This window comes from Telmatherina bonti (assembly GCF_933228915.1).
Source record: "Telmatherina bonti genome assembly, chromosome: 21".
NCBI lineage: Eukaryota > Metazoa > Chordata > Actinopteri > Atheriniformes > Telmatherinidae > Telmatherina > Telmatherina bonti.
The window spans coordinates 35,408,842-35,423,117 of NC_136630.1; the positions used below are offsets into that span (position 1 = coordinate 35,408,842).

The 14,276-nt window shown below is 43.0% G+C and overlaps 1 protein-coding gene across 1 annotated transcript in view; it reads left to right on the forward strand.

Annotated features, from left to right (window-relative positions):
* Positions 1-12,282: 12,282 nt before the first annotated feature.
* The window catches only part of LOC306771505 (ankyrin repeat and fibronectin type-III domain-containing protein 1-like), a gene marked incomplete at both ends in the record, with an annotated part of 55,289 nt that continues 53,295 nt past the window's right edge, over positions 12,283-14,276 (forward strand). The window contains 2 exons of the mRNA XM_079260671.1: positions 12,283-12,326; positions 12,725-12,850. Of these exons, the coding sequence (XP_079116797.1) occupies positions 12,283-12,326; positions 12,725-12,850 (170 nt within the window). The remainder of the gene's footprint in view (positions 12,327-12,724; positions 12,851-14,276) is intronic.

Below are 14,276 nucleotides of genomic sequence, written 5' to 3' on the forward strand. Positions count from 1 at the left end.
TACTACTGTAGTACAGGTCTGTTAGTAGTACTACTGTAGTACATGACTGTTAGTAGTACTACTGTAGTAAATGACTGTTAGTAGTACTGCTGTAATAAATGACTGTTAGTAGTACTACTGTAGTACATGTCTGTTAGTAGTACTACTGTAGTACATGACTGTTAGTGGTACTACTGTAGTAAATGACTGTTCGTAGTACTACTGTAGTAAATGACTGTTAGTAGTGCTACTGTAGTACATGTCTGTTAGTAGTACTACTGTAGTAAATGACTGTTAGTAGTACTACTGTAGTACATGTCTGTTAGTAGTACTACTGTAGTACATGTCTGTTAGTAGTACTACTGTAGTACATGACTGTTAGTAGTACTACTGTAGTAAATGACTGTTAGTGGTACTACTGTAGTACATGTCTGTTAGTAGTACTACTGTAGTACATGTCTGTTAGTAGTACTGCTGTAGTACATGTCTGTTAGTAGTACTGCTGTAGTACATGTCTGTTAGTAGTACTGCTGTAGTACATGTCTGTTAGTAGTATTACTGTAGTACATGACTGTTAGTGGTACTACTGTAGTACATGACTGTTAGTAGTACTACTGTAGTACATGACTGTTAGTAGTACTACTGTAGTAAATGACTGTTAGTGGTACTACTGTAGTAAATGACTGTTAGTAGTACTACTGTAGTACATGACTGTTAGTAGTACTACTGTAGTACATGACTGTCAGTAGTACTACTGTAGTACATGACTGTTAGTAGTACTGCTGTAGTAAATGACTGTTAGTAGTACTACTGTAGTACATGACTGTTAGTGGTACTACTGTAGTAAATGACTGTTAGTGGTACCACTGTAGTACATGACTGTTAGTAGTACTACTGTAGTACATGACTATTAGTAGTACTACTGTAGTACATGACTGTTAGTAGTACTGCTGTAGTAAATGACTGTTAGTAGTACTACTGTAGTACATGTCTGTTAGTAGTACTACTGTAGTAAATGACTGTTAGTGGTACTACTGTAGTAAATGACTGTTAGTAGTACTACAGTAGTACATGACTGTTAGTGGTACTACTGTAGTACATGACTGTTAGTAGTACTACTGTAGTACATGACTGTTAGTAGTACTGCTGTAGTAAATGACTGTTAGTAGTACTACTGTAGTACATGTCTGTTAGTAGTACTACTGTAGTAAATGACTGTTAGTGGTACTACTGTAGTAAATGACTGTTAGTAGTACTACTGTAGTACATGTCTGTTAGTAGTACTACTGTAGTACATGACTGTTAGTAGTACTACTGTAGTAAATGACTGTTAGTAGTACTACTGTAGTAAATGACTGTTAGTAGTACTGCTGTAGTACATGTCTGTTAGTAGTACTGCTGTAGTACATGTCTGTTAGTAGTACTACTGTAGTACATGTCTGTTAGTAGTATTACTGTAGTACATGACTGTTAGTAGTACTACTGTAGTACATGACTGTTAGTAGTACTACTGTAGTACATGACTGTTAGTAGTACTACTGTAGTAAATGACTGTTAGTGGTACTACTGTAGTAAATGACTGTTAGTGGTACCACTGTAGTACATGACTGTTAGTAGTACTACTGTAGTACATGACTATTAGTAGTACTACTGTAGTACATGACTGTTAGTAGTACTACTGTAGTAAATGACTGTTAGTAGTACTACTGTAGTACATGTCTGTTAGTAGTACTACTGTAGTAAATGACTGTTAGTGGTACTACTGTAGTAAATGACTGTTAGTAGTACTACTGTAGTACATGACTGTTAGTAGTACTACTGTAGTACATGACTGTTAGTAGTACTACTGTAGTACATGACTGTCAGTAGTACTACTGTAGTACATGACTGTTAGTAGTACTGCTGTAGTAAATGACTGTTAGTAGTACTACTGTAGTACATGACTGTTAGTGGTACTACTGTAGTAAATGACTGTTAGGGGTACCACTGTAGTACATGTCTGTTAGTAGTACTACTGTAGTACAGGTCTGTTAGTAGTACTACTGTAGTAAATGACTGTTAGTGTTACTACTGTAGTAAATGACTGTTAGTGTTACTACTGTAGTACAGGTCTGTTAGTAGTACTACTGTAGTACATGACTGTTAGTAGTACTACTGTAGTAAATGACTGTTAGTGGTACTACTGTAGTAAATGACTGTTAGTAGTACTGCTGTAGTAAATGACTGTTAGTAGTACTACTGTAGTACATGTCTGTTAGTAGTACTACTGTAGTACATGACTGTTAGTGGTACTACTGTAGTAAATGACTGTTCGTAGTACTACTGTAGTAAATGACTGTTAGTAGTGCTACTGTAGTACATGTCTGTTAGTAGTACTACTGTAGTAAATGACTGTTAGTAGTACTACTGTAGTACATGTCTGTTAGTAGTACTACTGTAGTACATGTCTGTTAGTAGTACTACTGTAGTACATGTCTGTTAGTAGTACTACTGTAGTACATGACTGTTAGTAGTACTACTGTAGTAAATGACTGTTAGTGGTACTACTGTAGTACATGTCTGTTAGTAGTACTACTGTAGTACATGTCTGTTAGTAGTACTGCTGTAGTACATGTCTGTTAGTAGTACTGCTGTAGTACATGTCTGTTAGTAGTACTACTGTAGTACATGTCTGTTAGTAGTATTACTGTAGTACATGACTGTTAGTAGTACTACTGTAGTACATGACTGTTAGTAGTACTACTGTAGTACATGACTGTTAGTAGTACTACTGTAGTAAATGACTGTTAGTGGTACCACTGTAGTACATGACTGTTAGTGGTACCACTGTAGTACATGACTGTTAGTAGTACTACTGTAGTACATGACTATTAGTAGTACTACTGTAGTACATGACTGTTAGTAGTACTGCTGTAGTAAATGACTGTTAGTAGTACTACTGTAGTACATGTCTGTTAGTAGTACTACTGTAGTAAATGACTGTTAGTGGTACTACTGTAGTAAATGACTGTTAGTAGTACTACTGTAGTACATGACTGTTAGTAGTACTACTGTAGTACATGACTGTCAGTAGTACTACTGTAGTACATGACTGTTAGTAGTACTGCTGTAGTAAATGACTGTTAGTAGTACTACTGTAGTACATGACTGTTAGTGGTACTACTGTAGTAAATGACTGTTAGTGGTACCACTGTAGTACATGACTGTTAGTAGTACTACTGTAGTACATGACTATTAGTAGTACTACTGTAGTACATGACTATTAGTAGTACTACTGTAGTACATGACTGTTAGTAGTACTGCTGTAGTAAATGACTGTTAGTAGTACTACTGTAGTACATGTCTGTTAGTAGTACTACTGTAGTACATGTCTGTTAGTAGTACTACTGTAGTACATGTCTGTTAGTAGTACTACTGTAGTACATGTCTGTCAGTAGTGCTGCTGTAGTACATGTCTGTCAGTAGTACTACTGTAGTACATGACTATTAGTAGTACTACTGTAGTACATGACTATTAGTAGTGCTGCTGTAGTACATGTCTGTTAGTAGTACTACTGTAGTACATGACTGTTAGTAGTACTACTGTAGTACATGTCTGTTAGTAGTACTACTGTAGTACATGTCCTTTAGTAGTACTACTGTAGTACATGTCTGTTAGTAGTACTACTGTAGTAAATGACTGTTAGTGGTACTACTGTAGTAAATGACTGTTAGTAGTACTACTGTAGTACATGACTGTTAGTAGTACTACTGTAGTACATGACTGTTAGTAGTACTACTGTAGTACATGACTGTTAGTAGTACTGCTGTAGTAAATGACTGTTAGTAGTACTACTGTAGTACATGTCTGTTAGTAGTACTACTGTAGTAAATGACTTTTAGTGGTACTACTGTAGTACATGATTGTTAGTAGTACTACTGTAGTACATGACTGTTAGTAGTACTACTGTAGTACATGACTATTAGTAGTACTGCTGTAGTAAATGACTGTTAGTAGTACTACTGTAGTACATGTCTGTTAGTAGTGCTGCTGTAGTACATGACTATTAGTAGTACTACTGTAGTACATGACTATTAGTAGTACTACTGTAGTACATGACTGTTAGTAGTACTACTGTAGTACATGTGTGTTAGTAGTACTACTGTAGTACATGACTGTTAGTAGTACTGCTGTAGTACATGTCTGTTAGTAGTACTACTGTAGTACATGACTATTAGTAGTACTACTGTAGTACATGACTATTAGTAGTACTACTGTAGTACATGACTGTTAGTAGTACTACTGTAGTACATGTGTGTTAGTAGTACTACTGTAGTACATGACTGTTAGTAGTACTGCTGTAGAACATGTCTGTTAGTAGTACTACTGTAGTACATGACTATTAGTAGTACTACTGTAGTACATGACTATTAGTAGTACTACTGTAGTACATGACTGTTAGTGGTACTACTGTAGTACATGTCTGTTAGTAGTACTACTGTAGTACATGACTGTTAGTAGTACAACTGTAGTACATGTCTGTTAGTAGTACTACTGTAGTACATGTCTGTTAGTAGTACTACTGTAGTACATGTCTGTTAGTAGTACTACTGTAGTACATGTCTGTTAGTAGTGCTGCTGTAGTACATGTCTGTTAGTAGTACTACTGTAGTACATGACTATTAGTAGTACTACTGTAGTACATGACTGTTAGTAGTACTACTGTAGTACATGACTGTTAGTGGTACTACTGTAGTACATGACTGTTAGTAGTACTACTGTAGTACATGACTGTTAGTAGTACTACTGTAGTACATGTGTGTTAGTGGTACTACTGTAGTACATGACTGTTAGTGGTACTACTGTAGTACATGACTGTTAGTAGTACTACTGTAGTACATGTCTGGTAGTAGTACTACTGTAGTACATGACTGTTAGTGGTACTACTGTAGTACAATAAGCACGTCCACTTCAATGTAAACACAGAAGCGAGGGAACAACGTGACGTGCGGCGGGACGCTGTGGGCTACAGCTAGAGTTCTGTGTCTTAACCGGTCTTTACAATACAATAATAAATAGGACAGGTACACACTTTACGCTGTAAAAAGTAGTACCAGTACGCAAAGGGATGAAATATAAGCTGGACTATTCTTATTCTCAGCTGACAGCATAATCGTTGTTCACCCAACGTCTCCTCAAATTTAATTCTGTTTATCTGAGATGTTTCCATCTGCTGAATGGTCTGTGTGCAAAATAAATGATGCCCAAGCCTGGAGAAATTAATGTCCCGATGTGTTACCATGGCGACCCAGCAGGTTAAAGTAGGGCTGCCTCAGTGATGGTGAACTTGTCCTCATCTCCCCCAGTAGCAGATCAGACATGTGAAAATGTTTCACATGGATGATCTTCCAGCTGATTTCCCTCGAAGCAAAGATAAAAATGACTTCCTCCTCAGTTTGCTGCTAAACATCTGTAAATGTTTGGAAGAGGACATTTGCTCTTTCTCCACCCTCCTCTTCCTCCTCCTCTTCTTCCTCACCTGTTGCCTTTCTGTGGGATCCATGGAAACAGACCAGTCCTTTGAGCCAATGAGCGGTGGAGGCTTGTCTCCTTGGCGGAGGCTGGCATCGTGCCGAAGCATTCTTTGTTTCTGATGTTTGTTGGCTGCAGCTGCAGGCTGATGCGGGAAAACAACGAACATTCTGGATTTAATGTTCTGATGTTGAAAAGCTTATTGTCTCCTCTCTTTTTCTTCCTTTTCTCAGACATCTGAGAGACACACGGTTTCATAACATCTTGAATCAGATCTTTTCACTATCAAAAGCAGTGCGCATGTCAAATCCAGCTTCCAGTTTATCTACACAAGACAGACACATTCCACTTACAATGTAGACGAAATGAAACCATGAAACCATGAAAATTTATAGTCTGGTTTATATACCTGTCTCTATAGAAAGATTAGAAGATTCTCATGGTGATGAGGTGGAACGGGAGATTCTCATGGTAATGAGGTGGAACGGGAGATTCTCATGGTGATGAGGTGGAACGGGAGATTCTCATGGCGATGAGGTGGAATGGGAGATTCTCATGGTGATGAGGTGGAACGGGAGATTCTCATGGCGATGAGGTGGAACGGGAGATTCTCATGGCGATGAGGTGGAACGGGAGATTCTCATGGCGATGAGGTGGAATGGGAGATTCTCATGGCGATGAGGTGGAATGGGAGATTCTCATGGCGATGAGGTGGAACGGGAGATTCTCATGGTGATGTGGTGGAACGGGAGATTCTCATGGTAATGAGGTGGAATGGGAGGTTCTCATGGTGATGCGGTGGAACGGGAGATTCTCATGGTGATGTGGTGGAACGGGAGATTCTCATGGTGATGAGATGGAATGGGAGATTCTCATGGTGATGAGGTGGAACAGAAGATTCTCATCATGATGAGGTGGAACGGGAGATTCTCATGGTGATGTGGTGGAACGGGAGATTCTCATGGTGATGAGGTGGAACGGGAGATTCTCATGGTGATGTGGTGGAACAGGAGATTCTCATGGTGATGTGGTGGAACGGGAGATTCTCATGGTGATGTGGTGGAACGGGAGATTCTCATGGTGATGAGGTGGAACGGGAGATTCTCATGGTGATGAGGTGGAACAGAAGATTCTTATCATGATGAGGTGTAACAGGAGATTCTCATGGTGATGTGGTGGAATGGGAGATTCTCATGGTGATGTGGTGGAACGGGAGATTCTCATGGTGATGAGGTGGAACGGGAGATTCTCATGGTGATGAGGTGGAACAGAAGATTCTCATCATGATGAGGTGTAACGGGAGATTCTCATGGTGATGAGGTGGAACGGGAGATTCTCATGGTGATGAGGTGGAACGGGAGATTCTCATGGTGATGAGGTGGAACGGGAGATTCTCATGGTGATGAGGTGGAACGGGAGATTCTCATCATGATGATGAGATGGAATGGGAGATTCTCATGGTGATGAGGTGGAACGGGAGATTCTCATGGTGATGAGATGGAATGGGAGATTCTCATGGTGATGAGGTGGAACGGGAGATTCTCATGGTGATGAGGTGGAACGGGAGATTCTCATGGTGATGAGGTGGAACGGGAGATTCTCATCATGATGATGAGATGGAATGGGAGATTCTCATGGTGATGAGGTGGAACGGGAGATTCTCATGGTGATGAGGTGGAACGGGAGATTCTCATGGTGATGAGGTGGAACGGGAGATTCTCATGATGATGATGAGATGGAATGGGAGATTCTCATAGTGATGAGGTGGAACAGAAGATTCTCATCATGATGAGGTGGAACGGGAGATTCTCATGGTGATGTGGAGGAACGGGAGATTCTCATGGTGATGAGGTGGAACGGGAGATTCTCATGGTGATGAGATGGAATGGGAGATTCTCATGGTGATGAGGTGGAACGGGAGATTCTCATGGTGATGAGGTGGAACGGGAGATTCTCATCGTGATGAGGTGGAACGGGAGATTCTCATGGTGATGTGGTGGAACGGGAGATTCTCATGGTGATGAGATGGAACGGGAGATTCTCATGGTGATGAGATGGAACGGGAGATTCTCATGGTGATGAGATGGAATGGGAGATTCTCATGGTGATGAGGTGGAATGGGAGATTCTCATGGTGATGATGAGATGGAATGGGAGATTCTCATGGTGATGAGGTGGAACGGGAGATTCTCATGGTGATGAGGTGGAACAGAAGATTCTCATCATGATGAGGTGTAACGGGAGATTCTCATGGTGATGAGGTGGTGATACGAATAGACCTGCAAGTAGACCTGCGAGTCTACCTGTGCGAATCCAACAAGCGCAGGAACCACCAGCTAAGCTCATAACACCATGTACCACCAACCCATCCCCATCCGATATGGGTACAGACCAAGGCGTGTCTCCCACAGACAACGCTATTCACACGCTATCCGGATCCTTTGTCACCTCCCGTCTCTGGAACTGTCAGTCCGCAGTAAATAAAACAGAATTCATCAGTTCTCTGATGTCAGTCTCAGACGTTCAGGTCCTGGTCCTGACTGAGACCTGGATCCGTCCGGAAAACACAGCGACTCCAGCTGTCCTCTCCCTTAATGCAGATTTCACCCAGACACCTTGCTGTGCTGGACGAGGAGGTGGAACGGGCGTCCTGCTTCCTAAAACATGGAACTTTACCTCTCTGTGTCCCATGGCTTCCTGCTCAGCCCTCGAGTATCATGTAATCCAGGTCTCTGCTCCTACCAATACATACTTTCTGGTCATATATTGCTCCCCAGGAGGCAATATGAACGACTTTGTTTCTGACATGGACATGTTACTCTGACATACCTGATGATGTGACACCGCTGGTTGTCATGGAGACCTAAATATTCACACTGGCAAAACTCAGGCCAATGACTTTATGAACCTCATCAACTCATTCGGTCTCAGGCTGGTCCAGACTCCTCCAACAAACAAAGCTGGCTGTGCAAACAAATGATTTTTGGTTCCTCTGACAATTTATTTCACATCCTGTGACATTGTGCTTTCCTACTAGCTGGTTTGGACCTGAAGATGTCATCTTCCTGAAGATCTGTCCTTCAGTTTCTCTGATATTTACACCAGCAGAGCTGAATGTGAACTCGCACACATCCACAGCTGCTGCAGCAGATAAGAACAACATAAAGGTGTGGAACCACAGCAACAGCTTCCCGTCCTCCCACCAGGTCTTTGTCTCGACTGCACGCATAAACACACACAGACACACTCAGACTTCCTCACACCTGAAGCATCTCAGCCAATCAGCAGCTGGATAAAACACGTAGTCAGGAGACTGGTTTTACATCTTCGTCTGCAGCAACTAAAAGATTATATGTCTTCTAAGCTCTCACAGCTTCATGTTGGGAGGGAATCACAGCTTGTCTGATTATTGATTATCAGTACATGACCATGGACAGGTACTGACATGGTACACAGAGGGATGTTTTCTAGAGACTAACAACTAAACACTGATGTCACTGTTATGCTAAACATGTATGTTTGCATGTGTTATTGGTCAGCATGTGGTACGTGACGGAGAACCCATGTGTGTTCCCGATACTTTCCTCAGTCACTTGGAGACAAATCAGTGTTATGGAGCATGATGATGTGGTGCCAAATGCAGGCTGGTGAAGCAGGGGAAATACTGTGAATGTAGCTGTAATAACTGCACAGACCACAGAGAAAAGCAACAAACACACACAATACACCAGGAAATGAAAACAGAAACCAGGTAGCATATACACAGAAAACACGAGACACAGGGCAATTGTATTAACTGAAAACATGTGTACCAATTAACCCGAAAGGGAAGCTAAACAAAGTACACAAGGGAAAAAAACTTCAAAATAAGACCGGAAAACAGACGTATATACAACACAAAAAACACTAAACCATGACAATCAAAATGTTGGTATTTGATCTTTAAAGGTGCAGGAGAGACAAGGCGGAGGTTAGCGTAGCATACGCTAGCAGCTGTTAAACACTTCAAATCAAACCTCATCAATCAAACTATAATTTCACAACACAAGGAAATCTCCCTGCAAAGCATTTATAGAGAAATTCATCCACATATCTAGAAGTTGCATAATCTTAATTACTCTAGAGCAGGGGTCGGCAACCCAAAATGTTGAAAGAGCCATATTGGACCAAAAAAAAAAGACAAATATGTCTGGAGCCGCAAAATATTAAAAGCCTTATATAAGCCTTATCATGAAGGCAACACATGCTTTATGTATCTATATCAGCTATATTAGCCGACTATCAAAATGACTAAGATGGCTACAAATACATAATGAGTCTTAATAATAAAATGTTTATTTTCCCTGCAGCGCATCCTGTAGAGAATGACGCACCACGTGACGACTCTGTTGTACGATGCCGCCTCATGTTTAACTTCATGGCAATATTAATGAACTATGTTTCGTTGCTTTGATGAAATTAAAAAATGCTATAAAGAAATATGATTTTTTTAATGTAGTTTTTATTTTTAAGAATTCGAAAAAAACAAAATGGAATGAGCATAACGCGCCCCTTATCTGGATAACAAACAGAGCGCGATAAGACGCTGCCATCATTTATAAAAAATAAACCAGCAGCCTTTTAAAAAGGGAAAGTATATCAAATCAAATTAATACAGTTTGATTTCTGTGCAAATGCCAAGCAAGTCAGTGCAAGGGTAAAACGCAGCAGCATCCTCTTCTCTTTAGACACGCAACCAACGCAGCTATCCTCCGACCTGAGCACCATTACCAATTGTCACTCCAGATATATACTGACAATAATCAGAAATCATTTATAAAAACATCCACTTTGTTACTCAGTCTGTGTCTATGAAGGATGATGTTCTTACCCGTTTAATGTGATTTCTGTTGTCGGACATGACTGGTCAGCTTCTCAACATGTAAGATGTAACTTGTGCTGAATTAATGTCCTTGATTTGCTGATCGGTGATGTTGCCGCCATTTTAATGATCCTTTCCTTCACTATCTTAGCGGAGAGGGGCATGTCTCTGATTTTCTGTATGATCTCGGTTTTGTTTCTGAAGTCTGGAAATACGTGTCCTGATATGCTGATGACTGACTCCTTCATGTAGTCACCATCTGTGAACGGTTTTCTATGCTTTATTATCTCCCGGATTGCAACAAAACTACAGCAGTAGTGGAGTTTGGAGATGCAATCCACTTATATCTATTTTTGTGCTTCTCTAATTTCTCCAGAAATAATGCAATGGCACTTTTTCTCACACTCCCAACTGGCAAATGTAGCATGCTTTCCCCGGAAATGTCTTTCCACATGACTCTTTTTGTTATTTGACAACTTCTCGCTACAGAGCAAACATTCAGGCAATCCTTCCGCATTGGCAATGAATGAAAATGATTCGGTCCAAGAAACGTTGAATCCTCTGTTCTCCTCGGTTATTTTTCTGTTTTTCCCTTTGGGATCCATGTCCCATCACACAGCCCCGGTTTGTTTACAACGCCACCTGCCTGGCATCCCGCCCTGCTGATAGGCTACATGTGTCGCAGGCTATGACGCAAATCTTCCTTGACAGAAATGTTGAAATTTAATATTTATTTTACACATTTTTACAGCATTGGAAAACGTTAAGAATGTTTGTGCCATGTTTGTCCTCCTACAGAAATATATCAAAACAAAAATATATTTCCCTCCCCCATCATTTCCCATTTTTTAAAAACATTTTTGAAAAAGCTCCAGGGAGCCACTATGGCAGCGCTAAAGAGCCGCATGCGGCTCCAGAGCCGTGGGTTGCCGACCCCTGGTCTAGTGCCAACATATTTTGGTTTTGTCACCAGATTTTTGGATTCAACGGTTGGTCAGTAATGAAAAGTAAACTGGAAGAATTCTTTGTTCAGTTGTGTCTCAGTTGTCCTTTCAACAGAAACTGGTCCCTTATCTTCATCCGGGTCGACATCTAGATTCTCTTCCTCACAGACCGGTCAGTAGTCCATCCATCACCTCCTGGTTCTGGTCTTGGTTCAGTTCTTTCCTCCAAACAACAAACAGTTGAAGGTCATCAGTTTATTTTCTGATGAACATAAAATAAACAAAACTCAGAATTTCAGAATAATCTAAAAAAAAGTTCTCTTTTCCTTGATGTTTTTTTTTTAAAGAAAAGAATGAATCTTTTTTTTTTTTAATCTTTTTACTGCTTCATGTTTCCTGTAAATTTTACATTTTTGTTTCTGACTTAACATTTTATTTTGTTTTATGTAAAATCTGCACCTGATTTGTATTTTCTTGGACTCTTTTATTGTGAAAGAGTGTCGTCACAGTGTACATGATGTGCAGTTATAATATTTAATTATCTGAATTTTTCCGGTACAGTTATTTAATGACAATTTTATTTAACTTTTCCACAGAGCAGCAGTCTTACCCCCCCCCCCCCCCCCCCCTCCACACACACACACACACACACACACACTCACACTCTATCCCTGTTCAGCCCCTTTTGTCTGCAGCCTCTCAGATCCTGACGCTGCCGTCCCTCCTCCATCACATTTACATACTGAGTGTGTGTGAGAGAGCTCTGTAGCAACATACATCCGTCTATTCGCTCCTCTCCAGCCTCCCCATGTCGTTACTCCTCCTCCTCCTCCCTCTCCACTTGATGTGTGTGTGTTAACTCATGAGCGTGCCGATGCGTTCGCGGTGAACAGGTGTTGATGGCGCTCAGCAGCAGATAGATGCACTCGCTCAGACGGGTTGAAAGCCGGGACCGAGCTTCAGGTGTGGGGCCACCTGGATGCAGAGATGATCCGGAGCTCCAGACACCCTCAAACAGCCAGCATGCATCAGTCAGAGAAGCCTCAGAGGCTGGGACGGATCTGCTGCTGAACAGCCTGGTAGTGAGTATCAGAACCAGCAGAACCAGTCCAGCAGGATTTCCCATTTTAAAATCCACCTGATGGAATTTTTGCAACAGATGTCTGATGTGGGACTAAGACCAGATCTTGTTCTGGTCTAGGAGACCTGAGCTCCTGTTTAATCTCAGCTGGATTCTGTAAGTGCTTTTAGCTGTAGAAGTCTGGCTGCATCCCTCACCTGGTCCATGAGGTTCAGGTTTTGTGTCTGGACGGGTTTTTCTGTGTTCAGGGACCGCCTGGTGTCTCAGGACCAGTTAAAGGTCCATGGAAAGTGTTGGAACTCTCTGGAAGTCTGGAAGCAGCAGACTAACTCTTCTCCTCTCTGCCAGGTCGGACAATAAGATCTACCGACTGGCCCAGAGGTGGAACCAGAGACCGGCAGGAGATGGTCTGATCCGGGACCTGAAGTCTTTCTACTACACAGGAATCCCTCGATCCTCACTCAGCCTGGACAGGTGGGAGCACACATACTCACACACACCAAAACATACCGATTTGTACCTGATACAGAACATCCAGTCACTTCATCATAGCGCACGCATAGCAGAAGGGGAGGGGCCACCAACCAGTCTCCAGCCAATAGGAAGAGGACTTGTCTCCTGATCGTGATGCCAGAATCAGCTGATTTTAATCATCAGTGTCATTGTGGAAACCATGTTCCAGTTCTGACCAGCTCAGTGTGAGACATCCTGAACTGCTAAAACCCCAAAAGAGAGAACACGGCGTTCTACACGTTACCAGTCCTGGTCCAGACTTTGTCTCTTTCTGGTTTGACTGGAAGCTTAAACAGAACTTGCGGATTTCAACAAGTCTGGTGGACCTTGAGTGGTTCTTGTGAAGAGAAACATCCATTAAAGAGTCCTGAAAAGTTCTTCCAGGATCCTGGAAAGAATTCCTGGAGATGACGTTAAAGAAAAGACGGTGCATCTGTAAGACGATCAGACTGGGATGGAGGACAAAAATGATCATTTTTAGTGATTTAGAACGGAACCGACTTCAGTTCTGACTTCAATTCTGGATGTACTATAACTCTGTTCTGGCCCCGAACCCTAACCCTAACCCTGGCCCCCGAACCCTAACCCTGGCCACGAACCCTAACCCTGGCCCCTAACCCTGGCCCTCGAACCCTAACCCTGGCCCTCGAACCCTAACCCTGGCCCCGAACCCTAACCCCGGCCCCAAACCCTAACCCCGGCCCCGAACCCTAACCCTGGCCCCCGAACCCTGGCCCCAAACCCTAACCCTGGCCCCCGAACCCTGGCTCCCAAACCCTAACCCTGGCCCCCCGAACCCTGGCCCCCAAACCCTAATCCTGGCCCCTGAACCCTGGCTCCCAAACCCTAACCCTGGCCCCGAACCCTAACCCCGGCCCCCAACCCTAACCCTGGCCCCCCGAACCCTAACCCTGGCCCCCGAATCCTGGCCCCCCGAACCCGAACCCTGGCCTCAAACCCTGGCCCCCCGAACCCTAACCCTAACCCCGGCCCCAAACCCTAACCCCGGCCCCGAACCCTAACCCTGGCCCCCGAACCCTGGCCCCAAACCCTAACCCTGGCCCCCGAACCCTGGCTCCCAAACCCTAACCCTGGCCCCCCGAACCCTGGCCCCCAAACCCTAATCCTGGCCCCCGAACCCTGGCTCCCAAACCCTAACCCCGGCCCCGAACCCTAACCCCGGCCCCCAACCCTAACCCCGGCCCCCAACCCTAACCCTGGCCCCCCGAACCCTAACCCTGGCCCCCGAATCCTGGCCCCCCGAACCCGAACCCTGGCCTCAAACCCTGGCCCCCCGAACCTGAACCCTGGCCCCCGAACCCTAACCCTGGCCCCAAACCCTAACCCTGGCCCCCCGAAGGTTTTTATACTGCTCTACTGCACCCTC